Source organism: Monodon monoceros, unplaced genomic scaffold, assembly GCF_005190385.1.
Source record: "Monodon monoceros isolate NGI ecotype Baffin Bay Population unplaced genomic scaffold, NGI_Narwhal_1 Super_Scaffold_4, whole genome shotgun sequence".
Lineage (NCBI taxonomy): Eukaryota > Metazoa > Chordata > Mammalia > Artiodactyla > Monodontidae > Monodon > Monodon monoceros.
Genome location: NW_021703781.1, coordinates 9,886,646 through 9,904,579, shown reverse-complemented (window position 1 = coordinate 9,904,579; position 17,934 = coordinate 9,886,646). Strand labels below are relative to the sequence as shown.

The 17,934-nt window shown below is 40.5% G+C and overlaps 1 protein-coding gene across 5 annotated transcripts in view; it reads right to left on the bottom strand.

The window, feature by feature from the left end:
• Positions 1–17,934, bottom strand: part of CSGALNACT2 (chondroitin sulfate N-acetylgalactosaminyltransferase 2) — a 55,257-nt gene that overhangs the window by 5,100 nt on the left and 32,223 nt on the right. For 3 of the 5 annotated variants that reach the window (XM_029244961.1, XM_029244963.1, XM_029244964.1), the window contains 2 exons: positions 8,771–8,852; positions 50–3,392 (listed from right to left, as the gene is read on the bottom strand). In XM_029244961.1, coding sequence (XP_029100794.1) covers positions 3,100–3,392; positions 8,771–8,852 — 375 coding nt within the window. In that variant the 3' untranslated portion in view covers positions 50–3,099. Of the gene's footprint in view, positions 1–49; positions 3,393–8,770; positions 8,853–17,934 lie in introns of those variants that run through there. The other 2 variants (XR_003796983.1, XM_029244962.1) reach the window with 1 other exon arrangement.

Below are 17,934 nucleotides of genomic sequence, written 5' to 3'. Positions count from 1 at the left end.
ACTCCTATAATGTTACAGTAATATTAGACTGTGATGTGATAACGTGGTGAGAGACAGCCTAATCTGCTGAACAGATGAGAGCTCAGGAGCAGACCTGTGTGTGTATGACATCTGATGGATGAGAGTGGTTTTGCAGATCTGTGGGTAAAATATGGACTTCATAGTAAGGCGACGCTGGAAAAAAGTGAAATGCAATCCTTACGTCACATAATACACAAAACCTCTTCCACTTTTATGACTGGGAAAAAGCAAAGCTACGTATGAGGTATTTAGAAGATAATACAGAACAATAGCTTTAAGGCACCCTTCTCTATTATGAGGTCATAAATCAGTAATAAAAAGAAAACATAAAGGAAAAAGATTAATTGAACACATTAAAGTTAATTTTTATTCATCAAAAAGTACCATCAACAATGGGAAAAGACAAGCCACATCCTGGGAGAAGTTACTTGTAAACATTTAACCAACAAGAATTGGTACCCAGAATATGTGAAGAATTCCTATGAACTTATAATAATGGGCAAAAAGACTGGAAATGAAAATTATAATTACAATTCATGCCTAAAGCCCACTAGATCAGCAAGAATTAATAAGCCTGACAAAATTAAGTATTGCCAAGGATGCAAAGTGAATCTCTTACAGTGCTGGAGGTGGTCCACTTCGGAAAGTAAGTTGAACGTACACACAACCGATGACTTAGCATCATTACTCCTAGAGAAATTCTCGCACACTCCTAAGAGACACGCACAGCAGTATTCATGACAACATTGCTTGTGATAGCAAAAGCAAATAAGCAAACAACAAAAAAATGACGAATGATCCAAATATCTATCAACAGTAGAATAATACTACAGTATTTTCATTCAGTGGAATACTAGTCAGTAATGAAAATGAATTAATTTTGAGAATAACATGAGTGAACCTCAAAAACAAAATACTGAAAGTTAGAGTATAATGAAATAATATGCATACAAATTCAAAACAGGCAAAATAGTCATTGGGTAGAGATACACACATAGTTGGGAAAACTGTGAAGAAAAATGAGTGAAAAACTATCACAAAAATCAGGATAGTGACTATTATGGAGAGAGTGAGGTGAGGGTATGTGATCGAGAAAGGGCACACAGAGACCTTTCACTGGTAATGTTCTATATCCTAACCTGAATAGCTGGTGCACTAGCGTTGACTTTATTATTCTTTAAAGTACACATTTACATGTCATACACTTTTCTGTATTTATGATATTTTACAACAGAAAGAAATTAACATCACGTTTTCATTTAACTTTCGGTAATAAAATACTTTATTGGTACCTTTTACTGTCAAAAACAGAGTAATGTTTCCATTGCTTAGCTTCCATCTTTAAATGAAAAGCTTTTTTTTTTTTAAAAAAGGAAAAAAATCATTTGATTCTGTCAAAAAACCAGCTACAACTCACTTTTGCAAATAATTAGGTTCTCTCACTTTAAATACCTTAATTCACTGGTCTTCACAATAAATAACTGTATATAAAAGGAGACAATGGCCTGAACAATTTTGCAGAGAACATTTTACACATCTTAAAAAACTAAGCCTAAATGCTACCCCAACTAAAAACTTGTAAGAATATTTAGTAAGAGTTATTATAAAATTGAATTCATGTAGCACCAAGAAATTTGGGATTTATAATATTTCAGATGATATGATTTACTGAGAAAAAAGAGTAATGATTTGTCTTCTATGAATTTTCAGGGGTTTCTATACAAATAGAAAGAATTCAATATAGGGCCCTTTTAAAAGCCAAAGGTTCAAAAATCTATGCATGCCTTTCACCATATCTCCAATTTGTGGATCTAGCAATTGACCATATGGTAAAAGATCCATGTGTGATAAATAACACAGTACAGTCATATCTGAATATAATTTCTTACTCATCTTGTCTCCTTAATATAATTTACACCTCAATTAAAACATCATTCTATCTGCAAGTTATATATTTCTCTAAAATATTCTGTAATTCAGATTTCCATTTAGACAACCTTCCCCTCCTCCCCTTTTCTCAAATCAGTATGATCTTATGGTATACCTCATTAAATTGTTTGGTTTTTCTTCCTTCAGTGAAACTCCTCCTCAACTCAAAGTATTATAATAACACAGACGTAGCTTAATTAACATATTAGAAAAAAAGGATAATACATACATATGGATCCATGCTACATAAGACAATACAAAGCCAAAAACACACGACACCATGCTATGTTCATCTATTCTGAACCACCACAAGAAGGCCCTGATAGGGCCCTGGCTCATGTAAACTGATGTCCCAGACACCCCTAGTGTCCTATACTCCAGCATAATTAACTGTTCTGTTAAAGACGTTTCCATGTTTATTTCTGTTTGTTCAAAACAGTCTACAGCAACTTTGACTCCTAATCCTGAACATGATGCTAAATTTGTAACACATTATAATTTTAATCAAGCCACAGATTATAACCTTAGTATTTTCTACTATTACCCATTTGTTTAAAAACAGACATTGAGGGGGCTAGGCAACAACACAAAGTTGAGGGATTTTTGTCTCTGCCTTCTCTTGATTAGTTGGGGATTTTAGATGTGTCATTTAATTATTCTCTGCTTCAGTGAAAAAGGATCCTTTAAGCAACTGCCCAAAGATCTTAATTTAAAACCAAGTAGGTTGACTCAGTGGTCGGTAGGTGAAGAGCCCTTATCCACACACTCCATCCATAACACTCCGTCCTCTCTTTGGGAACAGGATGCTCCCGACCCACCTTCAGCACAACACATTCCATCCCTCAGCCCAGACGCAACCAGGATACACATCAGAACATGAAGCCGGGTAAAACTAACTCAAAGCTACTCTTAGAACAAATACCAGATTTTGATTTGTCAATGATTCCATAGTGAAGTATACTCACAAAAAAGAGACTTTGCATTGCACAACTTGCTTTTCCTTCTCACACTAAGTTAAATTGCTAAAGTAATGTCAGCGAGAACACAAAAGATAAGCATGTCTTCTCTGAAAGAGGCACTGCATCTGGAATTGGAATTAAGGCTAAATAGTGCTGGTTTGTGGTTCAGACTAATGTGTCACTGATGACATTAACCAACAGATTCGCTATTTGTCCTGTATGCCTGTTTGTGAAGATGCGTCTCTATCTCCTCCCTGAAGACCAGCATTCCCAGGTGCGAGTGAGAGGCCTCGTTCATGGCTTTGGACTGGATGCACATGCGGTACTGCTCGGGTGTCAACTCATCGGCACAGCGTTTCTCGTGCCAGAGGTGGAAAAGACCAGGAACCGGAGTCCGAATCACAATCAGGTCACCATGTAAGTATTTTCGATAAAGATGAACATCTTCTCCACCCCAACCTTTTACTTCCATATCAAATCCACCTGCAGGATCAAAACTCACACTGTTAAATAACTGCCTGGCAGCCAGAGCACAGTCAAACCTGATAAACATTTAAACATTCTGCTTCAAATGAGATGGCACGGTATAATCCAAAGACACCTGAAGTAGAGGACTGACATCCTGGTTTAGAAATCCAGTTACCAGCTGACGTCTAGAAGCTCACAATCTGTTGTTGAGAGTATCAAAATGAGATTAAACATTTGAGAATACTTTGTAAACTTCAGAGTTCTATAGAAAACCTCTAGAAAGTCAAATAAAGGAGAAGGAAATATAAATCACCCACAATATCACCACCATTAATGTTTTATTATGTTTTCTTTCTATCCTTTGAGATCCAAGTTCTTCTGGGTCACAGAAAACTCTCCAGAGGGGAAAACAGAAGAAATGGCCAAGGTGGACACATAAAGTTGAGAATGGGCACACAGATGATTTAAAGCCATGGAAGTGGGTGAAATTACTAGAGTTTACAGGGAAAACAGGGCCCAGGTCTAAATGCTAAGAAATGTCAATATCTAGAGGGTAAACAGGCAGAGAAAGACAAGTCAGCAAAAGAGACTGAGAGGCGGCCCCAGAAGAAGGAGAAAATCTGGAGAAGGTGCTATCACAGTAGTGAAGTGAGGAAAGCATCCTGAGAAAGAAATGGTCAAGTGTGTGCTGCTCAATTAAGAACTTAAAGAGAATCAAGTAGACCTGGCAATGTAAATGTCACTTAGAGCCTTACTTAGAGCAAGGGAGATAGAGTTCACACTATTTTCAAATTGGTTTAAGCTGAACTAACTTTAAAGAAGCATGGAGAATACAAACTATTTTGAGTTTTTTGAAAAGCTAGAAAAGATTCTTAAAAATGGAGAAAAAATTAATTCTTTAATTAAAAGCTAGGTTTCCAAATTATGTCTTTTGTCAAATAATTCTATGTCACTTAATTTCACTCTCATAGGATGACAATAATCCTGAGATCTCTGAAAAATATTACTTTAAATAGTCACAGCTTTACCAAATGCTATGTCTGATTATATCTTGGCTTTTCTCCCTTGTAGATACGAACAAGCTCCTCAAATATTGGAGACGGTATAAAAATAAACAGAGGGCTTCCGGTTTCTGGTCCAGCATGTACAGACCTTAGAAGTCATCACTCCATCCTGACAACAAGTAAAAAGTTGAACAAACTGAAAACTCAACAACTCTTTTCAGATCCCTCAGAGAAATAAAGTCACAGGGCAAACTGTGAAGACACAGATAGGTGGGTAAGACAGAATCACAACTATTAGGGAAGAAATGGACTAGTAGAAATCTCCAGGGGAACCAGTACTGGGGTAGGAAAATCTGAACTGTAATTGATGAATTGCTAGAGGCTCAGTGGAAAAGTCTAAGAGTGGAAAATTCCAGAGAGGCCTGCACACTTTTGTGAGTTTTACCTCTAGGTCTACCAGGTTCTCACAGTGAAGACTGGAGAAAAATCCCCTAGCACTTTCAGAAGGAGGGGAAAGTAACCATTCTGAAATATGCCAGGGCATTTTGTTCTTCTTAATAAGGTCTGTGTTTAGGAAAAACTATTTTACCAGAGTCTAACCTATCTGGGGGAAGGGATATACCCAACTCCAGCCCACTCTAGCCATCCTGTCCCACCTAAGATTGGGGGCTGTGTCTGTGAAACGATTGTGAAGTTCATGGTCCAGGCTCACAAAAGATGGACTGAGACCTTATCATAGGACTACAGAATTCTTCCTCTTCTCCCACACCTTACCATCACTAAAGGCCTAGTTACTGCAGTTTCCTTTACCCAGTACATCATGTTCAGCTATGAGGAAAAAAATTAGGCAAACTAAAAATCAAAAAACAGTTTGAAGTGAGACAGGCTGGGACCCGGGACCCTTTGCTGCAGTGCTTACACCTGGGCACACCTCGCCTCGAAGCAACAAAATACAAAGAAACCGTATGGGACGAAAAATAACTGCATGAATGCACAGTTGGGGCAAATTATGGATAGAAAGATACAAAAGATCGAAAAACCCAACTGCCACTTCTAAAGAGCCTGGAGCAAAAACTGGGTGTCAGGAGCAAAAGCAGGGAACTGCGCACGCCCCCTGCACTCAACCCCACCAAGGGGTGGGCAGACCATCTAAGCCACCCCTCTGCTCCGACCCCTGGACACACGCCTACCCCCACCCCGTATAAGGAACAAGCTCGCCCTGCCTCAGCGAGTGAGCAAGCAAGGGAACCTGTCGTTTGTTCTCACTGCCCGGCTGCTGCAGCAGGGGCCCCAGTAAAGCCTTGCATGAATTTCTTGTCTGGCCTCTAGTCAATTTCTATTGATTGGGGAAGGCTAAGAACCCTGGTCAGTATCAGAAAGAAAGAGCAAACATCAGAACCAGACTCAGATATGGCAGGGATGTTGGAACTAAAGGACTGTGAATTTAAAATGACTATAATTAATATGCTAAGTGCTCTAATGGAAAAAGCAGACAACATGCAAGAACAGGTGGTTAATGTAAGCAGAGAGATAGAGATCCTAGGAAAGAATCACAAAGAAATGCTAAAGATAAAAAGCAATGTAACAGAAATGAAGAATACCTTTGAGGGGCTCACTAGTAGACTGGACTTGGCTGAGGAAAGAATCTCTGAACTTGAGAACAGGTGAATAGAGACTTCTAAGACTGAAAAGCAAAGAGAAAGAAGACTGGGGGTGGGGGGTGGGGAGGGGAAGAAAAGAAAACACAGAACAGAATATCCAAGAACTATGGGACAACTACAAAAGGTGTAACATATGTATAATGGGAATACCAGAAGGACAGGAAAGAGGGACAAGAACAGAAGCTCCAAATGAAAGAGGCTAAACTGCAAACAAGTGCTGCTGAGAGGGCAGGGGCTCCTTTTCTCACCCAGCCCACATTCATAGGGTAGAGGCTCTCCAAGAGGGAGTAGTCCCTTCTGCTGCCACCTAATGTCCTGCTCATAAAGCAGGGATGTCCCTCTGAGAGAAGTGTGCCACTATCTCCACCCCCAGGTCTGGAGCAGAGGCTCAGGGGAAGCAGCAGTCCATAAGAACAAATGCTCCAGAGCTTTTCCCAAAGGAACTGACTTTATTTAAAAGAGAATGTGCAGAAGTTCAGGCCTAAGGGGGCTCTTGAAAATACTGGAGATTTGGTGGTAAACAATTAAGAGGAGGCTGGTAGCCCCATTAGAACAAGCTAAAATGTAGGCCAGCCAGTTTACCAGAACGAGGCAGGCCAAGAGACAGCTAAGGCAGGGAGACATCAGGCCATGTGCACAGCCCTCCTTGGGTCCAAGCAAATCTCAAAACCTTGCCCCAAAAACTACCCTGCAAAAGGGTTCGATTTAATTGGTTCAGACTACGGAGCAATTTATGTCCCAGAGCACTGTCAAATCAGAGCAAATTAGTGCAACCTAATAGGTAGGAGTGACATCAACAGGCATGGAAAGAGACAGTCAAAGAGAGCCCCGCTAAATCCAACGTCATCCCAGGATGGCTGTGCAACATGCCCTGATGAGAGACATGAGAAGCTTCATATTGTTGGCAGGCAGAGGGTAGGGAGACAGAATTCACTAAAATAGTAAAGCCAAGTCAATTAATAAATGAATAAGCAAAGTCAAAACAAAATACAAGCCCTGGAGGCAGGGGGAGTCAATATCTAGAATCAACACAAAATATTATCTAAAATGTCCAGTTTTCAAAAAAGTATTGAAAGAATACTGAAAAGTGTGACCCATATACCAAAAGAAAAGCAGGCAACAGAAACTGCCTGTGAGAGCGCCCAGATGTCAGTTTTAGCAGATTTCAAAACAACCATTATAAATATGTTCGAAGAATTAAAAGAAATCATGCTTAAAGAAGTAACAAAGTAAGATGACAACGTCTCATCAAGAAGAGAGTATTAATAAAGAGATAGAAATGAGATTCTAGAGTTAAAAAGCACAATAACTCAAATGAAAAATTCACTAGAGCAGCTCAACAGTAGATCTGAACTAACAAAAGAAGAATCAGTGAACCTGAAGATAGATCAATTGAGATTATGCAATACAAAGAGGAAAAGAATGAAGAAAAATGAACAGTCTCAGAGAAATGTGGGACACCATTAACTGCTCCAACATGTATCTAATAGAAATACAAGGAAAAAACAATGAGAAAGGAGCAGTGAGAAATAACAGAGGTCAGAAGGCAGTGATGTATCCTTACTATTTTATTAAGCAAGAAATCAGGGAAAAAGGCATTAGTTTCATGTAATAGTCTTTTTTATTACTATTTGCTGATTTTCCATCATTTGTTACAGAGATAAAAAGACAAGGTGGAGGACTTCCCTGCTGGCACAGTGGTTAAGAATCCGCTGCCAATGCAGGGGACATGGGTTCGAGCCCTGATCAAGATCCCACATGCCGTGGAGCAACTAAGCCCGTGTGCCACAACTACTGAGCCCGTGTGCTGCAACTACTGAAGCCTGCGCATCTAGAGCCCGTGCTCTGCAACAAGAGAATCCACCACAATAAGAAGCCTGTGCACCGCAACGAAGAGCAGCCCCTCCTCGCTGCAACTAGAGAAAGCCCACGCACAGCAACGAGGACCCAACATGGCCAAAAAAAAAAGACAAGGTGTAGGAATTTCCAAAACAAATGGCTGATTATAAAAATGAAGGTAAGATGGACATAAAAAATACACAAAATATATTCTATTAAAAAATATATATACCATGTATTCTAACACGCTGTGGAAAGGTAGCCCCTGAATGAATCAGGAGACATGGAATGAATGAATCAGGTTTCAGCCTGCTTCCTTAAACTAAGCTCTGATACTTTAATTTTTGCTGGGTGAGACTAAAGGTACAGTGGGGCAGGTAGCTTAGATGAGATCCTTCATGGTTAGCTTTGGTTTAGGAGAGTGGATAACTAAGCCAGTGATTCCAAGTTCCCCACTCCAACTTCAACGAGAGCTAGAAAGAGTAGGCGTTTTCCCATTTGTTTTAAATACTGGGATTTTGCATTATGTTCAAGAAATCCGTGGTTTCCTCTCCAAGTAAAAAATATGAAAGCCCTTGGACTAGATAACCCAACATTATTTCTAGCTGTAACAGTTCATGAGTACACCACCAAAGCCAGGTACAGATCTTTTGTAAGAGTACTCGAAACAACTGCAAATATGGGTATTTTATTTTATCATTATGACCTCATTTTTCTATTCAAAGACACTAATTATAAGCTCACTTTGCCTTTCATATTTCCAGACTCTTCAGCTAATCTCAGACATTCAAAATTTAATAGGAAAACATTTACATCTGAGACCTTTTAGAAAAATGCCATATTACAGTATATACCTAAAGTCCTATCCTTAAATGTAAGGTATACTTACCAATGGTCAGGAAATCTGATCGATACTGACAAGTCATTCCAAAGCCAAAATCTCGCCAAAAGCCAGAATCCTTTTTGTGAACCTTAAGTTTAAAAAACAAAATTCAATTTAATCCCTCAAAAACTAGAAGTAGTTTCAATCAACAATGAAACAAATTAAAATATTTTCCAAATAATACTTTTTCCTGGCATTTATGTGACTGATAATGGATCAGATGCCTTTATATTACTAAATCCTTACAAAACCAACAAAAATACAGTAATCCCCATGAGCATAGGATTCTTGCTACTCCTTTTTTGTTGTTTTGTTTTGTTTTATGAATTTTGTTTTATTTTACTTTTTTTATACAGCAGGTTCTTATTAGTTACCTATTTTATACAAATTAGTATGTGTATGTCAATCCTAATCTCCCAATTTATCCCACCACCACCGCCCCACCCCCTACCCTGCTGTCCCCACTTGGTGCCCATACTTTTGTTCTCTACTTTCAATCTAATTTGTTCAAGGCTTGTACAAGGTGCAAGCTGAGGTTACTAACAATCAAAGAATTTGATGCCTGACCTCAGGGGGCTTACATTCTGTTTAAGGAGGACACCAGTTGCACAAGCACATACCATAATACACTGATCACTTCTACACAGTAGACCTTATTTGGTGCCTGGCCAGCATCCATTCCCCTACCGCTTTCCTAACTGTGTACAGTTTTGCTCTGGTAATTACCTGGCCCCATGCAGCCCGTGAGTTTCAGGGACGCTCCTTCCACTGGCAGCGTCAGACTGGGCCGTGAGCACGCTACACCAGTGAGATGGTCTCACCCTACTCACTTAGGAACTGATTAGGCATTAGACAAAGTTCAGGTCAACATGCTAAAACAGGAGGGCTATTGGGAACTTTGGAAAACACAGCCCCCTCATTCTTCTGAGAGCTACTAGAAAAGACACTCGCTCTCTTTGGATGGTGTAGGGCAGGAGTAAGCAACTACCACCTGGCTTTGCAAATAACTGTATTGGAACAAAGCCACACTCATTTGTTTACAAATTGTCTACGGGTATTTTTGTGGTACAATGGCAGAGTTATTAAATAGTTGGAACAGGGACTGTATGGTCTGCAAAACCTAAAATATTTTCTATGTGGCTCTTTACAGAATAAGTGTGTCAACCCCTGGTGTAGGGTATAGATGAGAAGTTTGGAACTGCTGCAGTCCTTTCCCACCATGAGGGAAACCAGTTTTAAAATGGAGCAGTCACCACTGAAGTCCAAGCAGAGAAAGAAAAAGAAAATCAGAGCTTTGATGACACTGCGCCTGCAGAATGAAGTAAAAGTTGAAGCTTGATAAACCTCCTTTTAAAATTCATACATTCAACAAGTGTTTAATCTGTTGGACTTGGTTTTGGGAGCTGGGACCCAGCAGGGAACAGAGGTGACAAAATCCCTGCTACCACAGAGCCTCCATTTTGATGGGAAAATAACCAATAAATAAATATAGGTCTCAGGTGGTGACACATGCTGGAAAGAAAGATGCCGTAGGCTAAAAAGAGAGCAAGATAGAAAGCCTATTTTAGATATAATGCCCACAAAAGGCCTCTATGAGGAGGTAACGTTTGAGCAGGGACCCTACTGAAATCAGGGAGTGGGCTATGCAAATATGTGGAGATCATTCCAGAAGCACGTACAATGGCTCTGAGGGAGGAGCTCACTTGGAGTGTTTGAGAAACAGTAAAGAAACAACTGTGGCAATAGCTCAGAAAACAAGGGCAAGAAGAATGAGGCCCCAGGTCAAGAAACAGCTATTACATTTTCCAAACATAAGTGGTATTACAGTATTTTGGTAGGCTTATGGCAATGATCTAGAAGAGGCAAAATGTTAGGATAGGAGAGAGTGAAGAATGGCTGAGGGGCACCCTTGTTTAGGCATGAGGGATGAGCTCCATGTAGTTCACTACAAAAGGACGAGCTGGCCTTAGGAAGGAATGTGGCAGTTCCTCTGCTGGGACTGGAGAGAGGCTGAGAATGTGATACAGAGCCAGTGAGGCCGATGGATCTCATGACAGGAGAATAAGGAAGTGAACATCCGACTGCTTCTCTTTTCTAAATGAAACAGATACGTGGAGAGTGAGGAGTGGTGAGGGCTGCTGGGAGGCGTGAGAAGGATAGTGTGGCGGGCTTGGAGGACAAAGAGTGGGTGGACTAGGGTAAGGCACAGGATTTCAGGGCAGTCTGGGACTCCTGAGGCCTGTGGTCACGTTTAAAGCTATGCTGTGTAGTGGGACTGTGTGTCTCTCACTCTCCACATTCTGCTGCTCTGGGGCCGGGTTGACAGAGTTGTCCTTAACCAGGTTAGGGTTCTAAGAGAAAACACTGGAAGGAGTGAGGGATGAAGGAGGTGAGTGCATGGCAAAAAAGAGGCTGTGGATAACAGCTGACCATGGAGTCTGAGTTGGGTAAGGAGGGAAATGAGGATATGGATGTGAGGAGGGTGACAGAGAGGAGAGAGACAGGCACCTCACCCAAGCTGCAGCATTCTGAGACAGCTTCCTCCAAGAAATGAAGTTAGAGCTGGGATCTGAGAGATAAGTAGGAGTTAGTTAAGTGAAAGATGTGCTGGGAGAAAGTTCCAGGCAAAGGAACAGTTTACGCAAAGGCCTGTGATAGAAGAGAGCACTGTGCGTGAAAGATGGTGGGACTAAACACTGGGGTCAGAAGTAGAGGTGCCCATAAATGTGGAGCAGGGCTCAGGAAACTTTTATAGAGAACTGGACAGTAAATATTTTAGGCTCTGCAGAGCATAGAATCTCCGTCTCAACTACTCAACTCTGTCACTGTAGTGTGAAAGCAGTCATTAACAATTAAATAATCAAATGAACACGTTGTGTTCCAAAAAACTTTAAGGCCACTGAAATTTGAATTTCATATAATTTTCATGTGCCATGAAATACTGTCCTTTTAAAAATACTTTTCAACCATTCTTAACTCATGGGCCATTCAAAACTAGGCAGCAGGCCAGATCTGGCCTGCAGGCTACAGACTGCTGACCCCTGGCCTAGAGGGATCAGCAGGGCCACATCAGAGAGAACTACGTGTGCCTGGTCACATGGTTTGGGCTTTATCCTAATGGTAATGGGGGTTCTCTGAAGAGTAGGAGCAAAAGGAGTAATGTGATCAGATGATGTTTTTGGAAGATCATTCTGGATGATAAGGGAGAAGAGATAAGGAGAGAGAAGAGGTAAGAAGGCAAGAATGGAGGCAGTGAGGCTGGTTAAGAGGCAACAATTATAATCTGGGGATAAGAGGCTGGTGGTATAGACTGTCATGGTATGTCCAGAAAGAAAAAAAATTTGATGGATGTAGAAAAGATTTAGGACACAGAATTGACAGAAGTCAGCAAGTGACTCAATGGGCAGGAGCAGGGGATGAGACAGAAGGATCATCCAAGGATGACAGCAGACTGTGGTCCTGACAATGGGTATGTGACGGTACCTCCCCCACAAGAGCAGGAGCACGGGGCTGGGGGCGGGGGAGGACCAGCCCAGAGATGGATGATGTGGAGCTAGGTTCTGCACACGATGAATTTCAGTGATCTGTAGGGCAACCACAGACTGGAAATTCTTGCAGATAGCAGGAATATAGGAACATACAGGTCTGTAGAGGAGGCAGCTTTTGAGAAGAGTGGGACAGTCTGAAAAAGCCGCTGTGCAGAATGGGAGAACCACTCTGGAAAACAGAATGAACCAGGCAGTACTGAGGACTTGGCTCAAGTAGGAGCTAATAAATGAAATACAAATTTTTCTTTAACATTTGGTGGGGGGGCGGAAGGCTTCTTCCTGAGGGCAGGACTTTTTGTTAATTTTGCTAGCTATTAATTTTGCTCACTGCTATATCCCTAGTACCTAGAACAATGCAAGGCACAGGATAGGCTTTCAATAAATACTTGTTAAATGAATAAATAAATTTATAAAGGCATAAGTTTTGTGGCAAAACCAAGAGTGGGCTCTAATATTCTTATCTCCTTTGTCAAAAATATATAATATATATAATCCTGGTGCAAAGTATTAAAACATCCACTCTGACATTTCTACCCCAGGCCAATTCTGATTTTATAAATATTATGAGTTAATTTATAACTTTAGTTTCCTTAAAAATTCTTCAAATATTATCAGACTTGGGGAAAAGAGTCATTGGTTTTGTTTGATTTTTAAATCAGCACATTTTCACTGAGGAAAAGTAGAAGGAAACTCATATTGTCTACAATCCCTGATTGTTAATATTTTACTGCATTTTACTCTTTCTCCTAAGCATGTGGGAGATGCAGCTATCCACACATAACCTACATCTCCAGCCCTCAGCTGCTCACAGACGGCAGGTCCACGAATCCCCCTGGCAACTTGGCATTTTCCCTTGGACGTCTGATAACCAACACACACCTACCATGCTCAAATTGAAGTCCTGATCTCTCCTCTTGCCACTCCTGTCTTTCCCTCACTCCCCACATCTAATCTACCAGCAAGCTCTGTCAGTTCTGTCTCTAAATCATAGCCAAACCTTTCTCCACGATCACCATCCTCACCCAAGCCACAGCACTGCCCCTGGTCTACTGCAAAAGCCTAACTGGCTACTTGCAGCTAGAGCCACACACAATCCATTCTCCAAAGAACCAAAACTCCCAAGGCTTTCTATCACACTTACATAAAATTCAAACCCCTTACAGGGGTATAGCAAGCTCTACATGACCTGGCCCAGCTCTGTGCCCGCTCGCCCCCTGTGCTCCAGCCACCTTAGGAAATCTACTAGCTGTCTTTCTGCCTGGCACTGCCTTCCCCAGTCACTGTATAGCAGGTTCCTTCCTTTCATTCGGAAGCCCCTCCAACAGCCCCATCTCAGAGAGGCCTTTCTGACCCAACGCAACACAGATACCACCTAATCACTCTTCACAACGCAGCCTGTTTTAATGATCTGCATGGTATTTGTTAATTGATTTTATTTTCTGTCTTTTCCTACCAGACTAAAGATTCTTGTGAACAACAATCACGTCTGTATGGTTCTACGTGCTGGGGTTACAGCGGTGAATAATGGCTGGCACAGAATGGACGTTCACTATTTGATGAATTAATATAACAGAGTGGAGACTATGGAGCCACACTGCCTGGGCTCCTGGCCCCATCCTGGCCAGCTGTGCATTAGGGGAGGGGCACTCATCCATGCACAGCTGTCTCCTCATCTGTAAAACAGGGGTAATAATAGCACCCTCCTCAAAGGTTGTTACAGGATTAAATGAGTTAACGTGTATAAAAAACAGCACAGTACCTTGCACAAACAAAAGGGTACATAAAAACACTAGCTATTATAGCATTAAAATATCTAAAATATATATACACCATTTACCATTTTTTAACTTCACATTTACCTCTACATTTACACTGTTGTATTTATTTCCATTTCATGAACACTTTCCTCTTGACGCACAACATTCACCACAGTGTATACTATAATTCAATTTATCATTTTATTATTAGAGTTTTGCTTGCTTTCAATCTTGTCAATATTATGCGTATTGCTACTCTACACCTCTGATTATTTCCTCAGGAGAGACTCCTGGGAGCGGAAATTATTGGATCAGAGGGATGAACCTGTTTGAAAACTCCTGACCCAGAAAGCTCACCTGCATTCCCACACCACTGGCAGGGATGGAGACGCCCCTACCCCGCCAGCCTCACTCACATGGCTGTTTTTCAAAACAGCGATTTCACAGCAGAAGAAAAAGGTATCGCACTGCTGTTTTAATGCATTCTTAGTAAGAATGACTATTTAAATATGTTTACTGTGAATTATTATCAAATGCCTTTTAACTATTTTTTTCCTATTTGGTGTATTTCCTATTTACTTCTAATACAACTTTAAACATTATGGAGAGCAAACTTTTGTCTTATGCTTTTTAAGTGAGAATAATGAAGCTTAGAAAGGTTAGATAAATTGCAATGGTTACAAACTGGTGAAACCACAACTTGAAATGGAAGTACTTAAACTTATTTTTCTATACAACATCTTAGAACGAGTCCACTTTCAAATCATTCTTCGCCCACATCCTCCCAAACCAGACAAGAAAATTCGCTCTTCACCCTCATAGGTTGAGTCCATTTTGCACTTCTTCTGGTTTGTTTTTCCAAGTAAAATTTTTTATAAATAAACTTTTTATTTTGAAATAATTTCAGATTTACAGAAAAGTTGCCACATAGTAAAGAGTTCCCATATACTTCTCTTGTAGCTTTAGCTTCCCCTAAATGTTCTTATCTTACACCGTTGTGGTACATTTGTCCAAACTAAGAAACCAACAATGGTACATTACTATTAACTAACTGCAGACTTTATTTGGATTCCACCAGTTTTTCCTTTAATGTCCTTTTTTCTGTTCTAGGATCCAGTCCAGGCGACCACAATGCATTTGGTGTTATGTCTCCTTAGTCTCCTGAGAAACTGTGACATTTTCTCAGTCTTGTTTTTGATGATCTTGACAGTTTTGAGGAGTAATGGTCAGGTATTTTATAGGATGTCCCTCAATTTGGGTTTGTCTGAAGTTTTTCTCATAATTAGGCTGGGGTTATAGGTTTTTGGAAGAAAGACCACAGGGGTGAAGTGCCTTTCTTGTTACATCATATGAGGGGGTACATGACAACACTAGTAATGTTAACCTTCATTACTTGGTTTAAGGTGGTGTCTGCCAGGTTTCTCTGTTGAAACCTACTAGTTTTTCTTTTTTCATACTTGTTTCTTTAGAAGTGAGTCACCTAGCTCCACCTTCTGGAAAAGGGAGTATCTACAAGTTATTTAGAATTTGGTAGGGAAGATCTGTCTCTTTTCCCCCTAATCTAATCAACCTATCAATCTATCCAGTTCATTCATTATTATTACTTATTTACTCACTCACAAATTTATTTATATCAGTATGGACTCATGGATATTTATTTTATTCTGGTGTTATAATCCAGTACTAGGTTATTTATTTTGTTGCTCAAATTGTTCCAGCTTTGCCACTGGGAGCCCTTTCAGGCTCTTGTGTCCCTCTGACATACCCTCATCCTTTTGTTGTTTGAATATCTCCTTACTTTCTAGAGCTACAAGATGCTCCAGGCTCCTCTATTTCCTGTCCCAGCACTAAGATCTGGGAGCTGGGTATGCCTTTTACTCTAAAGATGTCACTGCTTCTGGGTCTCTTGGGACAGAGTTAGGTCATACATGTATATATACCATGTATATACCCTTTGACTTTTTAATCCTAAATTGCTATTAACTTCTTTTTTATTATGTGTTTCATCAACAACTATTTAAAGAAACTAAAGTTTTACTAGGTTCTTGCTGTTGTTGACCACTTTTTAAAAATAATTTATTTTAAATAAAAATTTTTTTGGTTGCGTTTAAATAAAATTTTTTGGCTGCACTGGGTCTCTGTGGCTGCTCAGAGGCTTTTCTCTAGTTGTGGCAAGCAGGGGCTACCCTTCGTTGTGGTGCACAGGCTTCTCCATTGCGGTGGCTTCTCTTGTTGGGGAGCACGGGCTCTAGGTGCATGGGCTTCAGTAGTTGTGGCACTCAGGCTCAGTAGTTGTGGCTCATGGGCTCTAGAGCACAGGCTCAGTAGTTGTGGTGCACGGGCTTGGCTCTGCGGCATGTGGGATCTTCCTGGACCAGGGCTCGAAGCTGTGTCCTCTACATTGGCAGGTGGATTCTTAACCACTGCGCCAGAAGGGAAGCCCCTGACCACTGTTTTATTCTCAGGTCTTCCTCTTTCAATGTGCTCATTCTCATTCTGCTGAATTAGAAAAGGTCTGTGAGAAATAAACTCTGAGTTCTTCAGTGTTCAAAAATGTCTATTTTGCCCTCAAATAAGTCAAATATGGATTCTATAATCGAAGTTATTTTTCTTCAGAATTTTCAAATCATTTTATTATCTTCTAATACCAATATTATCATGAAGGCCGTGAGTGCCAACCTATTATTCCTTTGTAGACAAGCTAGGTTTTGCTATTTTTGGCGTCTCTGGAAACTATTAGGATTGTCCCTTGACTTCTGTTCTCAAATGCCAGAAGACTTATCTTTTCTTAGTTCTTTGAAGTTTTCTTCTATTTCCTACCCTATTCTCTTTTCTTTCTCTTCTGGAACTCCTATTAAACAATCTGGGAGCTTCTGAATTGATTTCCCACATCTCAATTTTTCTCTCACATTGTCTCTTGGCCTGTCTGCCAGTTTATAAACTATTTCAACTGTGACCATCTGCTATTCAGCCCATTTACTGAGTTTTATATTTTCACAATTTCCAAGTTCTGACTCTATTTTTAGCAACAAATAGTTTTACAAAATCAACATTTTCTCTAATTTCCTTAAACATATATTTAAAGTTGTTTTCTACCTGTATTCATATTCTCATCTGTTAATTTTTCTATTTATTAAACTTTGGTGCCTCTTTCATTGTGTTAGCTTCCCTCAAAGGTTTGGCTAGCTGTGGTTAGCTGCTACTCATTTTTGTTTCAAAAATCATTGTTCAAACACCCCTGGTTCTTAGCTATGATTACAGGGGTCTATCTCCAGCAATAGTGAAGGAGGGGCTAAACGTGGTCTTGGGCAAAATGTGCCAACGACAGCTCACCTCTGGAGTCTGGGGCTCCCTATCCACCCTACAACTCAGTATTCCTAGGACCCTACCCTGCCTTTCTAGCTCCAGGGACCACACACACTGCCTCAGCCTGTAGGTCAGTGCCTGTGATGCCTGCTGTTCAGCACAACCTCCAGAGAAGCACAGATACTCTACCATTCCCTGTCTTCTATGAGCTCAGAGGATGCAAGGCAGCCCCATCTTCAGTGTTGTCCTGAATATGTTCCAGACTGTTCTCTCCTCCATTAATCAACCCTATGACAACTATTGTCATCTTACAGAAATTTCTCAAAATTTAGATCTCCTAATGGCACTTCTCTCATTCTCCAATACGAATATGCCTTTTTATTTTTAATAATTCACTTCTACAAAGGATTTAGGGTGTCAGATAGGGCAGATGTAGATGCTCAGTTTGCCACTTTGACCCCATTTGTATCTATATTCCTAAGTAACTTTACTGGCCTACAGATAAGGTAGAAGTGTGTGTGTGTGTGTGTGTGTGTGTGTGTGTGTGTGTGTGTGTGTG